General features: G+C 47.5%; 3 protein-coding genes across 4 annotated transcripts; 1 reads left to right on the forward strand and 2 right to left on the reverse strand.

The window, feature by feature from the left end:
* Positions 1-68: 68 nt before the first annotated feature.
* On the reverse strand, positions 69-4,335 carry LOC112894761 (EH domain-containing protein 1-like). Of its 2 annotated transcripts, none has more exons than XM_025962571.1 (16): positions 4,137-4,224; positions 3,960-4,039; positions 3,774-3,842; positions 3,605-3,662; positions 3,453-3,505; positions 3,320-3,362; positions 3,183-3,244; positions 2,933-3,052; positions 2,704-2,806; positions 2,531-2,580; positions 1,949-2,077; positions 1,621-1,872; positions 1,430-1,509; positions 1,030-1,156; positions 809-952; positions 69-585 (listed from the first exon to the last, which is right to left on the reverse strand). In XM_025962571.1, exons 1-16 carry the CDS (start codon positions 4,222-4,224, stop codon positions 400-402), a joined length of 1,644 nt encoding a protein of 547 aa, XP_025818356.1. In that variant the 3' UTR covers positions 69-399. The 2 variants fall into 2 exon arrangements, with proteins under 2 accessions (XP_025818356.1, XP_025818364.1); XM_025962579.1 differs by having other exon boundaries at positions 400-585; positions 3,462-3,505; positions 4,137-4,335.
* Positions 4,336-5,187: 852 nt separating this feature from the next.
* On the forward strand, positions 5,188-10,862 carry LOC112875952 (T-complex protein 1 subunit eta). The gene is made up of 14 exons (XM_025939965.1): positions 5,188-5,322; positions 5,440-5,700; positions 6,663-6,788; positions 6,880-7,083; positions 7,880-8,049; positions 8,169-8,304; positions 8,389-8,505; positions 8,616-8,735; positions 8,814-8,912; positions 8,993-9,082; positions 9,483-9,564; positions 9,648-9,736; positions 9,827-9,901; positions 10,489-10,862. Exons 1-14 carry the CDS (start codon positions 5,308-5,310, stop codon positions 10,585-10,587), a joined length of 1,683 nt encoding a protein of 560 aa, XP_025795750.1. The 5' UTR covers positions 5,188-5,307; the 3' UTR covers positions 10,588-10,862.
* A 507-nt stretch (positions 10,863-11,369) lies between these two features.
* On the reverse strand, positions 11,370-14,811 carry LOC112903691 (leucine-rich repeat receptor-like kinase protein THICK TASSEL DWARF1). Its single transcript, XM_025972919.1, has 2 exons — positions 11,987-14,811; positions 11,370-11,897 (listed from the first exon to the last, which is right to left on the reverse strand). The coding sequence occupies exons 1-2, from the start codon at positions 14,727-14,729 to the stop codon at positions 11,512-11,514; spliced, it is 3,129 nt and encodes a 1,042-aa protein (XP_025828704.1). The 5' UTR covers positions 14,730-14,811; the 3' UTR covers positions 11,370-11,511.
* Between the last annotated feature and the right edge of the window lie 935 nt (positions 14,812-15,746).

Raw genomic sequence — 15,746 nt, forward strand, 5'->3', positions numbered from 1 at the left:
GTGCGGTGCTGCTGCAACATTCATGCGCCGTGTGCCGCCCACGCCCAGCAACATCACATGGCCGCAAGTTATCGTTGCAGCATGCTATCGCATCGCCACTAGCAACCCTCGCAAGGGGGGCAAAAAATTATCACAGCGAGACGGCAAACGATACCACAAGTCCTGCGCGTACAGCAGCCGTAGAGCACAGGCGCTGCAACTGAACTGAACAGCCTACGCGCTACGCCTTTCTGAATGCTCAATTCCTCGCGCATCCTCTCTGTTTTGACACGACGGGGACTGCTGGTAAAACCGTCTGCATCTCTCACATTCCTTTCGCCTCCTCCCTAGTCCCTCCTCCATCACCAGAGGTGACGGCTCAAGGTAATCTTTTACGACAGACGAGAGGTCAGTTCTGGTTCACTCGTAGGGGTTCCTGAAGTTCTTGAGGAGCTCCGGGATGTCGTACGCGAGCATGTCGTCCACCGCCTGCACCATCTTGGGCTTGAGCTTCTCGAACTTGTCGATGCTGTACCCACCCAACACCTGCTTGAAGTGCTCCACGTCTGGGAAGTCTCCGGCGGGGAGATGGTACTCCCTCTGCACCTGTTACACCAGATCGCGTGTATCAGTCAACCATGGATGTTGCGGAAAAAAGAGTAGAAAAATGGCTGTAACTTTGATCATAGATGCAAATAAATGAAGGTTTCTCGTAAATGAGTTATTATGCTTGCCCAAAAGCTACACCGAAGAGATTTAAATGATTATTCTTATTCCTACTGGGTTAGGCAGACATAAACATTCAGGCAATTAAGTTGTCGGTGAGTACCTTTGCAAACTCATCTTCCAAGTTGTCTATGAGTCGCTGTTGAGCCTTAGCTTTTCCCATCATTGTGGGCATCTCCTTCTTCAGATGGCCAATTATGTAAGCATGAATCTTGGCAGCTCGAGCGCGCTTGACAAACTCATTGACCTGCAGTGAATGGTGGCGTCCGTCTAAATGTACGGTGCATAAAGGAAGAATTCGGACAAACAAGTGATTCAACTTACTCGGCGGTCACAGGCCTTCTTCGGAATATCTTTCAGGTCACAGAGGAGGTCATCTTGTTCCCTCTCAAACAAATCTTTTCCAATTGGGCCTACAGCTGAGTCATTCACTGGTTTATCATTGAATGACCTGTGTGAAAATTAGTTTCAAAGTGAGCATCCAGTTAAATCAACAATGACGAATTCATTCATGATACAGACATTTCATTTATACTTCAACGATCAACTGTTAAGAGCTGCAAGAGGAATCTGAAACCCAAGCAAATCAAACATGTATTTTGCCATTTTGGACCTCCATCAGCATGCATTTTTTTAATCATTAGTGTATAAGACTGATACAAGTATACAACCACCAGAATTATAGCGAAGGGCAAAGTAGCAAAGAATAGCCATAAGAAATTACCCGATATACACACGCACAACCTCAGGAGTATTTAGCACTTTTCCAAGAGACCACATCAGCGCACCATACACTCTCATAAGCTGTAGCATGAATAGGAGGAAAAATTGTTCATCATATGATGCTGTATTTCTGACAAAAACAAAGCATAAGCATAGCAGGCAATACAAATTGATTGCAACTAAAGCCTTTACCTGCTGAGTGTCAACTTGGTCTGCCTTGTTCAACACTACGCGTATTTTGTCATCATGCCCACGTAACGATGAAATGACACGTTTGAATTCATCACTTATATCAAGCTTGTGAGGGTCAAACAGAAGAAGGATAAGGTCACACTTGGCAGCAAACCATGATGTGACACCGGTGAAATCATAGCTGCGTTGGGTCCGTTGCTTTTCACCAGAGAGAACTCCAGGAGTGTCTACAAAGGTGATATGCTCTAGTAGCTTCATAAAACAAAGAAGGTTTCAGTTTCTCAAATGAATGCATTCTCCATGTACCTGTATCACAATTAAAGCTTACCGGATGTGGCATCTGAGAGCATTCAAACTTTGACAAAAATGCTCCCCCAAATGTTGTAAGACCAGTGAATGGCATGTCGGCTTGAACAGCAATAGTATTGCCAGGAATAGTCCTTCCGTCGGATCCTGACTGAAGTGAAAACAAAAATAATTTCAGAAGAAAAAAGAATGCATACGCTCACAGCGGCAGCCAGAAGGTGACGCAAATTGATAATATTTTTGATGTCAGCAGGAAAATTTTGTTTTGAATAAGTAAAAATGAACCAAGAAATATCCCATAGGTGTGCAGTGTGCTGTATAGTTCTAACGAAGCTTTGAAGCGGGTTAAACAAAATAACACAACAATAATCCTATCATTTTAGATACTAATAAAGGTTTATTTTCACCAATCACCAGTTCATGGTAATAGCTAACCATAGGCACAATAGCAGTTCTTAAAATCATATCACAATAGCAAAGACCAACTACATTAGTTTAGCCAATATAAAGGAAGCACCCACTGTACACGTGCTATAGAATTGACCATCAGTCAGATCCCATATCCATTCTGCATGTAAAATACAATATTCAGGCTAACATTTACCATGACAACTACAAATCTATCAGTAGTTGGCTCTGGTCCGACATGAGCTCCTGCAATTGAAACAGACAACTGACGTTAAATTTTGATGCATTCAGAGGAAACTGAAACCAAAATGGATGGTAGGGCCAATAAGACTGAATCTCAAATCTGCTGTATATGATAGAGCATCAAACCTGGGTAGCTTGTCTTCAGCAGATGCTTAATGAATGTAGTTTTCCCTGTAGAATACTGACCCAAGAGCATAACCATTGGCTTTGCATCAAAATCACTGCTTGTCTGAAAAATGGTAGAAGCAAAGCAGGAACATGTGAACAATGACAGAAGAACACAATCAGCATGAGAGGACTTGAGGACACTATAACCTATAGCATCAAGCAAAACCAAACTGTGAATAAAATTTACCAATAATGGGTTAGCAAAATCATTGAATCTGTAGGCGACTTCCAAAGGCTTCAGTTTCTCGACATACAGTCTTTTCAAGCCATCAATTACAGAGGTAACAGCAGTCAAAGGCATCTGGGCCTGCAGAGTGCCAAATGAAATGCAAAAGCAGTGAATTGCTGAACCACAATGCTGTACATCAAAAGCATATTGAAAACATGGACCACATGTTTTGTACAAGGTTTTAGAAATCGACACGTTAATATAATACCTTCTGTGCTGATTTTGAGCCAAACCAGTGATATATGGAAGGTGCTTGGACCTGAGAGGTACCTGAAGAACAGATATAGGTAGCATCAATGATGATTCGCTGACATGATTATAACTAGGGGCAAACATATCGATTACCATTGTCATCTGGGTGAACTCTTTTTACAACAGCCTTGGATCTCTGAAAAACGACAGTTCATCATAACATTGTGTTGCCAGGGGCAAAATCATTAGAATGAAATGACAAAGAATCTGAAGATTTCAGACTTACAGCAACTACCTCATCGACACCTTCCATCACAGGCGGGTCCAAGGTGCTCAGGTCTGCACGAACAATCATGAACAGTCCAGTTCAAACATCCACACCCGAATGAACTCACAGAAGGGGGGGAAACAGGTGAAGTTCAGTTCACAGCACACTACCTTCACGTTTGAGGCTGTCCTGTGTGATCTCGTTCCCCGCTTGGGCCAGAGACACGAGCTGCAGTTTGAAATTGGGTTCAGACCATCAATCCGCAACGCAGCAGCGCAACCGCTCCATTCATTATCAGAAGCAGACGCAAGGACTGATGCCTAAAGAGTGTGGACGAACCTGCATTGCCGTGACGAACTCGGCGAATCCGAGGTACCCCTGCCGTTTGGAATCCGCGATCGCCCACACCTTCGCACGCAAATCCACAAACAGGGAAACATCAGTAGCCGTTCACCAACGACAGCCCGAGACGAAACGGCCCGGAGAAGAGGAGCGGGGAGAGGAGCCGAGCGGTCCCGCGCTCACCTGCTTGAGATCGGCGCGCGAGAGCCCGGACATGCCGAAGAAGCTGGTGGCGTCGGCGCCCGTGACGCGGCCGTCGCCATCTGCAACAGAGCCCACCCCCGCGGAGTAGCAAGCATCAAAACCTCCGCGGGTTTCCGGGGGTGGTGCGGGACGGGAGCGCGGGCGGGAGCGCCTTACCTGGGTCGGCGAGGGCGAACCACTCCGCGTAGATCCTCTGGTGCTTCTTGGAGCAGGCCACGCCGGCCGCGGCTCGCGCGATCTCCATCTCTCGCCGCCCCGCCGTAGTGCTAGGCCGCCGCTGCCGCCGCCGCGGAGAGGAGCAGGAGCAGCTGCAGCGCCGCAGGTGAGACAGGAACCTGACGGGTCGCCTCCCTTCGGTTTTCCCTCTCCCTCTCCCTCTCGTCCGCGTCGGATGGGGTGCCATTTTGAAACGGGGGACCCCACTTCTCGGAGGCGCTCCCCCTGTGATTTCTTTAAAATTTTTAATAGGAATGGACGCTCCCCGATGGCCTGATCTGAATAGGGATTTGGAGGAGGATAGCCCTTGTTAAGAGGCCTAAACCTGGATTCAAATTTTTTTGAAAAGAATTGTCTGCTCTCTATAATACTAAATTAAATAATAAGAAGGGAAAAGAATGATGGGCCTGGGTTTTGGCCCAGATAGCCCAACAAAGGCCATGGATCATTCCTCCTCGACCCTTCTTGTGTCTTTTGTGTGTTGTATTTTTCTTTTCTTTTGCAAACCTGTTTGGTGAATTCGGACGACAGTATTCAACTCCATACACGGCTACGAGGAGTATCTTTTTTCTTTCTCAATCACATATGAAGCTAATACATACTAGGCGTGCACGCACACCATATTCATGCAATTCCAACAAATAAGTCTCTCGTATAACACTTACAATTTCTGCTATATCAATAGAACCGCACTCGTCGAGTGTTGTTCTTTCGGAAAAAAAAGTATAACATTTGCAAGGTAAATCATAGACATCGATGGGGTGGAATCATACCTGACCTGGTCAATGGGATTTATGGTCCATGTTAACCTTGTAGAATCGTACCTACTGAAATAACAAGATGCGAATCTGGCATCGTTTTATATGGAGATGAAAAATTGCCAAGCCAAATTTTGCTGGAGGATTTAATATTTTCTGACCTAGTTTCATTTTCATCACACACTTCAAATGTTCAAAATATCACGGCCCAAGTGAGAACTGATGCGGGCCCATTGGGCTAGCACCAGTCAGAATCAACCGAAGCAGCAAAACCCTTCCCTTCCCTCCTCTCCTCTCAGATCTCCTCCCCACTCCATCACTCTCCAAACCCTAGCTTCGCCCAGCCCCCAACCATGGCGTCGATGATGGTAAGCGGCACCCCCCACGGAACCCTACCCCCCAGTCCGTTCGCGCCGCCTATCGTAATCAAGCTCTGGTTCGCCGATCCTGATGTCCATGATCTCGTTCCCGTTTTTGCCCCGCAGCAACCGCAGATCATCCTGCTCAAGGAGGGCACGGACACGTCGCAGGGGCGCGCGCAGGTGGTGAGCAACATCAACGCGTGCACTGCGGTGGCGGACACCGTGCGGACCACGCTGGGGCCCCGGGGCATGGACAAGCTCATCCACGACGACAAGGGCGGCGTCACCATCTCCAACGACGGCGCCACCATCATGCGCCTCCTCGACATCGTGCACCCCGGGGCCAAGATCCTCGTCGACATCGCCAGGTCACAGGACTCCGAGGTACCCGTCTAACTACAAATCATTGATCAGAGAGGAAACCCGCCTCTCTGTGATCTGCTAGATGCATTTCTTTGGGCTATGGGTTGCCAGTGCCACTGTTAGCAGGCGGCAGTTAAGAACTTTGAAGGATTAATTGTATATGATGTCCTGCCATTTAATATGAGTGAAGTAGGATAGGTTTGTTAGTGTGTGATTGGTGCACAATTTTGGGGAATGGCTTATGAATTCACAATTTAGTCGTGGATAGGCTGCGAAGTTGAGCTATGAGTTGTGGAATTGCTATGTGGATAGTGGATAATCTGAATCCACTGTCCGAATTTCTGATTTCTGATGCGCTGTTTGAACTAGATATGTCCATTGATATCTGGGCCTTTGGCATGAAGAAAGGGCATCTTAAAGATTTGTTCTATTGTTTATTTTGCTTATTCAATTTGGTCTGATTTTTCTTTGCCCGCACGAGCAAGAAGTTCACCTCTTCATTTTGAGCTATAAGAGCCTCTCTGGCAACAAGCTTACTTAAAGGGGATGGTTCTGACATTCATCGAAGATGAAACTGTTTCTAATTTCATATTAAAGTAGGGCTTGCATTTTTTAATTGGGCAGGATCTTTTTCGCATCAAAGTTTTATGTATCACAGCAGTTGACTTTTACATCCACTCTGCTGGTTCTCGTATGAAGTTATGCTATCTGATTGAACAACCTTTTTCGGCTATATTATTTTGTGCCGGATTGATGCTTGTTAGACTATGGAATAGGAGTGTAAACATAGGAAGTAGTAACTTAAGGATTCTCCATTCACCCTCTTTAGTTAAATCAAAATTTTCTAGTTTCTCAGAACGAGCCCACCTTTATAAAAAAAACAGTATTATTGATTGAACTTAAGAGGATTGGACCCTTTGGTTCATCAATCTGCGCTACTATGGAACTGTGACATCTTGGCCTTAAATTTCTCATTAACTCAGGTTGGTGATGGGACAACTACTGTGGTGCTTCTAGCTGCAGAGTTCTTGAAGGAAGCAAAACCTTATGTTGAGGATGGCGTGCACCCCCACAGTCTAATCCGCAGCTATAGGACTGCGGGCAATATGGTCTGTAACTACCAGATTTCTTTGAACAGTCTCCCTACTCATTCTCTGCAATTTTCCAAAGCTGATTATGATTAACATCAATTTCTGCCAGGCAATGCAAAGGGTTAAAGAACTGGCAGTTAGCATTGAAGGGAAAAGCCTCGAAGAGAAGAAATCATTGCTAGCCAAGTGTGCTGCCACAACGCTGTCATCAAAACTTATAGGTGGTGAAAAGGAATTCTTTGCTTCTATGGTTGTGGATGCTGTCCTTGCCATTGGCAATGATGACAGGCTTAATCTTATTGGGATTAAAAAGGTAATCATTGCAATGTTCACTTTCATGACGTTATTCTGAGTTGAACAGTCTTAAGAAATTAGTTCTTGATGTATAATCATTTTGACTTTAGGACTGATATGTTAAGGATTTATTACAAGGTAATCAAGTAAAAGAAATCTTTCTTTCTATAAGGATTGTACCATTCTATCTGTTTTGAGCTGTAGAATGGCATACTTCGGATATAGGAACAACAAGATAACCATCTAGTTGATGACTTCATTCTGCCAGACTCTCAGGGAATCAGCCCTACAGCAAAGGCTTTCTTACACAGACTGAAAGGGATTATTTTAAGAAAAAAACCTATGCCAGGATATATTTTATTGAATTTACAGATACACCCAGCACCAATTCCCGTTAGTTTTTGCTATCTTTCAGGCATATAGATTTAGGGCCCATAGATTTACCATCCCCATAGATTTAGGGCCTATTTGGTTTGAAGCCAAACCATGCCACACTTCGATGCACCTAAGGTTAGACGAGTTTGACCAAGTTACTTTCTGTTTGGTTGTAGCCACAAATTGTGGCAATATTCTTTTTCTACCAGCTCAGTCCCACATGTCAGCGAGTATGAAAGGTGTGGCAAGATTCTCCTAGGCTAGCCAATGCGTGGCAGAAAATTTGATAAACTAACCTTCGTCAAATCTTGGAAGAAAATGCAGCAAACATTGTCAATCTTAGTATACCAACCAAACAGGCCCTAAATCTTAGTATAGCAACGCATGATGTGTAGTATTTTTCACTAGACATTGAATCTTGATATTGTGACGGACATTAGGTTCCTGGAGGTACCATGAGAGATTCTTTCCTGGTGAATGGTGTTGCATTCAAGAAGACGTTTTCATATGCTGGATTTGAGCAACAACCAAAGAAGTTCCTAAATCCAAAGATTCTTCTGTTGAACATTGAACTAGAATTAAAATCTGAGAAGGAAAATGCAGAGATCAGGTATCCTTACTGATTCACTCAAGCCCCACCTACAGAACAGCATCTGAATCTTTGCATATGCTGCTGTGCGCTTTCTACTCTTTTGCTTATATTCCTGTATGCTTCTACCGTACATGTAGATTATCAGATCCTCTGCAATACCAATCAATTGTTGATGCTGAATGGAACATTATTTATGACAAACTGGATAAATGTGTGAAAAGCGGGGCAAAGATAGTTCTATCTCGGCTAGCTATTGGTGATCTTGCAACACAGGTATCCTGATGTTTCTATTGTAAACATCCTGCTTTTCTATCGTGTACTTCTGCAGCCTATCTTATATAATTTGGTTCTATACAGTATTTTGCAGATCGAGACATTTTCTGTGCTGGTCGTGTTACAGAAGAGGATTTGCAACGTGTGGCTGCTGCAACTGGTGGAATGGTTCAAACTTCTGTAAATAATGTCATCGATGAGGTGAAAATGCCATTCCAATTTGCTTGTTATCTTTTGATCGTTATCATTGTGGGTTTATAGTAGTTGCTTGGTGCTGAATGCAAGCTGGTTTCTGTCCTTTCTTTTGAAAGGTACTTGGTTCTTGTGAGGTATTTGAGGAAAAACAAGTAGGCAATGAAAGATTCAACATATTTAGTGGCTGCCCTTCTGGCCAGACAGCAACCATTGTCCTCCGTGGTGGCGCAGACCAGGTCTTCTATCTATACACATCTCATTATGTATTTTTAACAAACTGAAATGGATGTGCTTACATCATGTTTCTATGCTAGTTCATTGAGGAAGCTGAACGAAGTCTCCATGACGCCATCATGATTGTGAGGAGAGCTCTTAAGAACTCTACAGTTGTGCCGGGTGGTGGTGCTATTGATGTATGCCTAGTTCTCACCTTGTCAAGATGAATGATTCAGCTTTTCCCTAAACTTTAGGCTGATTTTTATGTTCTTTGTAGATGGAAATAAGCAAATATCTCAGACAGCATGCACGGACCATTGCTGGGAAGTCTCAGTTCTTTGTTAATTCGTTTGCTAAAGCCCTTGAGGTACGTATTCCTGGTCCATACTTTTATTTCCTTACCTGATTCGGGGATGTGCATATTTTATACATTAAACTAGCAGCTTTTCAACTAGAGCAAGAAATCTCAATTGCTAAACCCACAATGAACGGAACAGATACTTGTTTTTTTCCTTTTATTCTTGTAGCTTATAAGGATAATTTGAATGTGCTGCCATTGATTTTAAGTTCTGATGAAATCAAGAACATGTGCATTATGATGTTTCATGTCAGTCTTGTACTGGCACTATTTGTCTGTTATCTTCTAACTATTGCATTTGTTGTTCTGTCAAGAAAGGCTATGTTGATTGATTGTTTGATTTTATTAACTTACATGTGTTGCTCTGACATTGTACAATGTGAAGTCCACTCATAGAAGTGTCCTGCAGGTTATCCCACGACAACTTTGTGATAATGCTGGATTTGACGCAACTGATGTGCTTAATAAGCTCAGGCAGAAGCATGCATCTGGTTGGTTTATACATTTGCACAGTTGTGAAGCATCAAGCTATTTTTTTTTTGCTGACGTCTGATGGACGGTTTGTTTGTATTAGGTGAAGGTGCTAATTATGGTGTAGACATAAACACTGGCGGAATTGCTGATTCCTTTGCTAACTTTGTGTGGGAACCTGCTGTTGTAAAGGTAATTGTGCATTTGGTCATATTCATTTGTGTTTGACAATCCATGTAGTTTAATCTCACATCTTGATGTCTGGAAACCTTTGTTGTTCAGATCAATGCTATAAATGCTGCAACTGAAGCTTCATGCCTTATTCTGAGTGTCGACGAAACTGTGAAAAACCCAAAGGTAAGGAGACTCGCAACATGTACTGCTCATAATAATAAAAATACAGCCCCCACTACTTTTCTTTTGTTTCGTGAGTGGAGTTCAGACTTCCATTTTCTTGTGCCAATGCACTTCCCTTCATAATGATACATAGGTAAGCCATCTCATATGTGCAATAAATTTAATCCAATCTATCTCCTCTGCTGGAAAGGCTTGAAGAGTGTAAGCGATTAATGGTCACAGAATGCTGTGTAGTAGAGATGAGACTTGTATTAATTGTTAGATCAGTTCAGCTCGCAAGGACTCCATTTTGCTGTTTTAATTTGCACATTTTCAATCCTGTCTAGATCTTTAAAGTTAAGCAAGACCATAATATTTGTCTTCTCCTAGCCTTTGTGTCTTTCATTTAGAGTGGTGCTAGATTCTTATTAGACATTTGCCATCCCCTAGAGCCTACTTGTGATCAGTAAGCTACTTTGGATGCTCCTTGCAAACAATTTCTTGATGTTTTGTTCAATGTAATAAATTCTTCAATTTAATAATGTAATAAATTCTTCAATTTAATCTAATTGGCTCATTTCCTTTCTGTGAACTGTTGTGGTACTTAGTCGGAGAGCGCACAAGGTGAGGCTGCAGCTGGCGCAATGGCTGGTCGTGGTGGAGGGGCAATGCGAGGCCGTGGTGGGAGGGGCATGCGCAGGCGGTAAACCAAATCACTCCAACCCTGTAGCTTCATGTTTTAATCACCTGTGGGTCAGATCTTGTGCCATACTGCACGTGTAATGTGTGTTTACGGACACTGAAATGAATTTTTGGTTTTAGAAGCAGTGCTAGCCCTTTTGTGTCAGAACAGCAGAGATACGCCAGGCATTTTTCTGTTATCTGCTGCCGTGTTGTGATATAGCAGGTCGGAGCCTTGGATCATGGTTTGTTTGCTCTGAATTTTTTGATGCGAGAATGTAGCCTCTTGTTATTCTTGCCATGTGCTAAAGCGTGAAATATCTGTGTTATTTTTGGAACGCTGGATGAGTTTGTTCCCACAAACTCGTAGTGGAAACTGTTTTCCAGGATGAGCGTGCTAAACGCTAACGTGGTGTCAGTTTTTTTTATCCGTCTTGGGTAGTGTTTGTTACGGTAGATGAGATGAACAGGCTGGGTCGGCAACTGGTGTTACCAAGCTGGAGAGGACGTGGACGACCTCACGCATGGTCTAATCTCCAGACCTAAAGAAATGAATGGTGGTTATATATTTTTTGCCTAATAAATAATATGTTGTTATTATTTTGGTATTAGAATCCACGGATAAATAATGAAGTAATCGAGGCTAGAAGATAATATATGTAGCAAAAACGATAGTTAATTGAGCAACATATATCCTTTTATCGTTTTGATTCAACATCAAAGGTAGGCCAATGCGCAATCAGATTGTCTCTAATCTCCTTAATATAGTTGTAATACTGAAGTTTGGTTGGTCGGACACTTGGATGACCTCACTAATAATAGCGTGCCTGCTTTGTAAGTTTATAGATAGGATAATTTGTTGGAAACTTAGTCCTAAAAAAATTTGTAGTCATTCATCTTTCATTTAAACATGCAACCAACTTGAGAATAGATATTTACAACATAAGTTGTCATCCACTACCAGCAAAGTGGACTTCTCCTAGAACCTTCGACGTCGAGTGGGACGGGTCGGCAGCTGGTGGTACGAAGCTGGAGAGGACGTGCACGACCTCGCGCATGGTGGGTCGCGCCTGGCTGCTCTCGCGGACGCACGATATGCCCACCCTGAAGAGCCCCGCGATCAGGCCGGCCGGCTCCGGCGGCAGCCGTGGGTCGGCCACGGCCAGGACTGCCGTGGCGTCCGACGGCCTCGGCACGGCGCTCCGGGCCCAGTGGACGAGGTCGATCTCGTCGCCGAAGTCGCCGAGCGGGCGGCGCCCCGTGACCAGCTCCAGCAGCACCACGCCGAAGCTGTACACGTCCGTCTTCTCGTCCACCCGCAGCGTGTACGCGTACTCTGCACACAAGATGGAGATGGTCAGGTGGACGTCGCTTGTGATGCATGCCAACGCCACGATCACATTGAGACGCATTGTTCGTTCTTACCGGGGGCGATGTACCCGTACGTGCCGGCGACGACCGACACGCACTCCGCCGCCGCCACAGCGCCGGAGCCGGACGCGCCGCGGCGGAGGAACTTGGCGAGGCCGAAGTCGGCGACGTGCGCCTCCATCGCGGAGTCCAGCAGAATGTTGCTGGGCTTGACGTCGCGGTGCAGGATCCTCGGCTTGCACTCGTGGTGCAGGTAGCACAGCGCTCGCGCCGCCTCGGTGGCGACGCGGAGCCTGGCGCCCCAGCCCAGCAGCGCGCCGCGCTCGCCGTGCAGGACTGTGCCCAGCGACCCCGCCGGCATGTACTCGTACAGCAGCAGGCTCCCCTCCGCGCCCGACGCGAAGCCGAGCAGCCGCACGATGTTGCGGTGCTGGACGCCGCCGAGCGTGGCCACCTCCGCCCGGAAGCCGTGGTCGCGGCGGCCGGGGCCCCGGAGGCGCTTGACGGCGACCTCCGCGCCGCTGCGTGTCGCGCAGCGGTACACGGTGCCTGCGCCGCCCCTTCCGACGATGTTCTCCTCCCTGAGGCACCCGAGCACGTCGTCCATTTCCAGGTCCAGGTTCTGGAACCTCGTCATCTTCCAAGCCGCAGGCCGCCGCCTCGCCTCCTCCCGCCACCTTAGTCCAAGGTACACGGCCATGGCCGCCGCCACGGCGCTGACGGCCGGCACAATCCACAGCGGCATCGTCCATGTCTTGTCGTCTCGCCGCCGCGAACGCTGCAGACGGGAGCACGAGGCGGCAGTGACGCGCTCCACACAGAGGCCAGGGTTGCCTTCAAAATCTGTCGCGTCTGAGACGGCGAACACTCCCTGAAGTTGCGACTGTAACACACGGCCACTGAGGTTGTTGTAGGACACGTCGAGGACGCCGAGGCTGATCATCTTACTGATCTCCAGGGGAAGCTCGCCGGAGATGCTGTTCCTCGACAGGTTCAGCATTGTCAGAACCTTCAGATTCGTGATCTCTGCTGGTATCTCACCGGCGAGCTGGTTGCGGCTGAGGTCCAGCACGGTCAGCGACTCGCAGTGGCTGAGCTCTCCCGGGACGCCGGCGGTGAGCGCGTTGGCGCTGAAGTTGAGCAAGGACAGCTTCTTGAGGTGGCCGATCTCCGGCGGCACAGGACCGGATAACCTGTTGGACGCCACTGACAAAAAGCCCAGCCCGGCACTGGGGATCACCTCCGGGAGCTCGCCTGAGAGCAAGTTATCGCTCAAGTCCAGCATGTTGTTCATGGGGAGATCAAGAAGGCCGGCCGGAATGGATCCATTGAGCAAGTTGCTGTTCAGGCGAACTTTGGTAAGCGTCTTGCAGTTCCCGAGGTCTTCGGGGATTGGCCCAGAAAGCTTGTTCCGCATCAGAAAGAGAAACTGAAGCCGCCTCCCGGCGCAGAGGCTGGGCGGTATGGCGCCGGTGAGCCGGTTGTCCGTGACATCCAGCCTCAGCAGCCTGCCGTTCTTGCCCAGGTTGGCCGGGAGCTCCCCAGTGAGATTGTTTTCCCATGCTTGGAGGATTTCCAGCTGAGGTAATTCCCCAACGAATTCTGGAATCACACCTTGGAGTTCGTTTCCAAGCAGATTGAGCAGTTTGAGTCTGGTTAGGCCGGCGAAGCTTGCCGGTATCTCGCCGGTAAGCTCGTTGAGGGAGAGGTCGATGTTCATGAGGTTCTTGAGGTTGCCGAGCTCGGCCGGGATTTCCCCTACCAAGCTGTTCGAATAGAGGTACAGAGTCTCCAGTCTGATGAGGTTGCCGAGCTCGGCCGGGATTCCCCCTACCAAGCTGTTCGAATAGAGGTACAGAGTCTTCAGTCTGGTGAGGCTGCCGAGCTCGGCCGGGATTTCCCCGACCAAGTTGTTCCAATGGAGGTAGAGTGCTTCGAGCCCAGTGAGGCGGCCGATTTCCGGAGGGATAGGCCCTGTGAGGCTGCAGTTTACCATGGCAAGCAGCACGAGGGCCTCGAGCTCGCCGAGCTCCGGCGGGATGCCACCGTCGAACGAGTTGTACTCCAGATACATCTCCCGCAATCTCTTGAGCCTCGACAGTGACGGTGGCACACGGCCGGATAGCGAATTGAGGCCGAGCCCGAGGACCTCGAGCCGCTTGAGGTCGCCGTACTCCTCGGGTATTCCGCCCGAGAAGTAGTTCCCTCCAAGGTCCAGGTGCCGCAACCTGCCGCCGCCGAAAGGCGGCAGGGGTCCGGTGAGGCTGTTGTCGTAGACGTCGATCACCTCCGCGGAGGGGAAGTAGGGTTCCGGTCCGGACGGGAAGAGGCCGGAGATGTTGTTGGTGGAGAGGTTGAGGTGCCGGAGGAGAGGCATCGAGGCGAGCGATGCGGGGATGGGGCCCGACAGGGAGCAGGCGGCGACGGTGAGGCTGGCGAGAGCGTCGAGCAGCGAGACCTCGGTTGGGAGCACGCCTCCGTGGAGAGGGACGCCGGTGAGGTTGATGGCGACGACGCGGTTGCCGGAGGCATCGCAGGTGACCCCGGAGAAGTTGCAGTAATGATGGCTCGCCGCCGGGGACGACGATGGCGGCGGCGGCGTCGCGACGTCCCAGTCGGCGAGCGAGGTGCTGTTGCGGGCGCTGCGGGAGAGCAGGGAGGACTTGAGCTTGGAGAGCGCGTACAGATCGCCGCTCGTCACCGGCGAGCCTCCCGCGGAGACGGCCGTCACGGCGAGAAGTGGCAGCAGGAGGCGTCGTATGCACGGACGGAGGTTGTTGCGTCGCACCTGCGCCATGGCGGGCGTGCATGAGGTGAGCGCCGGCTGAGGCGAGTCAGGCAGTCACCACGCTACAAGAGCATCAAGCAAGCACGTACAATACCTGATCAGGCGGTCCTCGTCAACGTCAACGATAATGATGGTCAGCGAGGGTCGTACTTTTGATGGCATTCCTTTCGCATTCATTTTAGCCTTTTATTTTAAATTCGTTTAGGCACCAACAAGCATGCTGCCTTTTACTCAAGACTTGGGCGTCGTTGCTGCACCTGCGCCGCCATTGCGTGCATGAGGAGCGAGACTCAAGTGCTCTGTTCTCACGCTTTCTCACTAGCCACTGGAGCAAGGATCAAGCACATACAGTAGCTAATTGGGAGCCTTAATCACTCTCCCAAACTTCATTATGTCCTAAATATAGCTACGTTTAGATTTTTAGAAAGAACTATTTCAATAGAAATAGTTACATATTAAAATAGTTGGTCTCACGACAAATTACTAATATAATTTTTATATTGTTAGTCTCTATGATTATTTTGCTAATTATTATCAAAATTGAAAAGTTAGATTTTGAAAAAAAAAAATCTAAACATACCTATATTCTAGGACAGAGAGAGTAGTACCCTTTTCTTTTTTTCTTGTGGAGAGGTAACTAAAACCAAAGCGACTTTGGTGTAAGACCGATCAAACTAACAACTAAACGCTGCCACCGAGCACAAGTAACTTCCAAGAAAACTAAGCTAGTACTACTGGAATTCCTTTTACACTCTTTTTATCTTTGTAAATTCGTGTCCACCAACAAGCATGCTGCCTTTTGCTCAAGACTTGGACCTGGTGTCAGCGGTCGTGAACTAACTTCCCACTTCAATATCAATTGTCCGTCTCCCAATCTACCCGGAATCTGTACAACTTTTGGGCATTGGAATTCTTCAGTCCAGTGGCCCTTTACCGAAAAGCCACCTTACTCAGTAAGGTTAGAGCACCCAGTCGTAACATATGCATGCTTGTCTTTAGAAGAGAGAGCAGGTTAAAAGAGAGAGC

Source organism: Panicum hallii, chromosome 1 (assembly GCF_002211085.1).
Source record: "Panicum hallii strain FIL2 chromosome 1, PHallii_v3.1, whole genome shotgun sequence".
In the NCBI taxonomy this organism is placed as follows: Eukaryota; Viridiplantae; Streptophyta; class Magnoliopsida; order Poales; family Poaceae; genus Panicum; species Panicum hallii.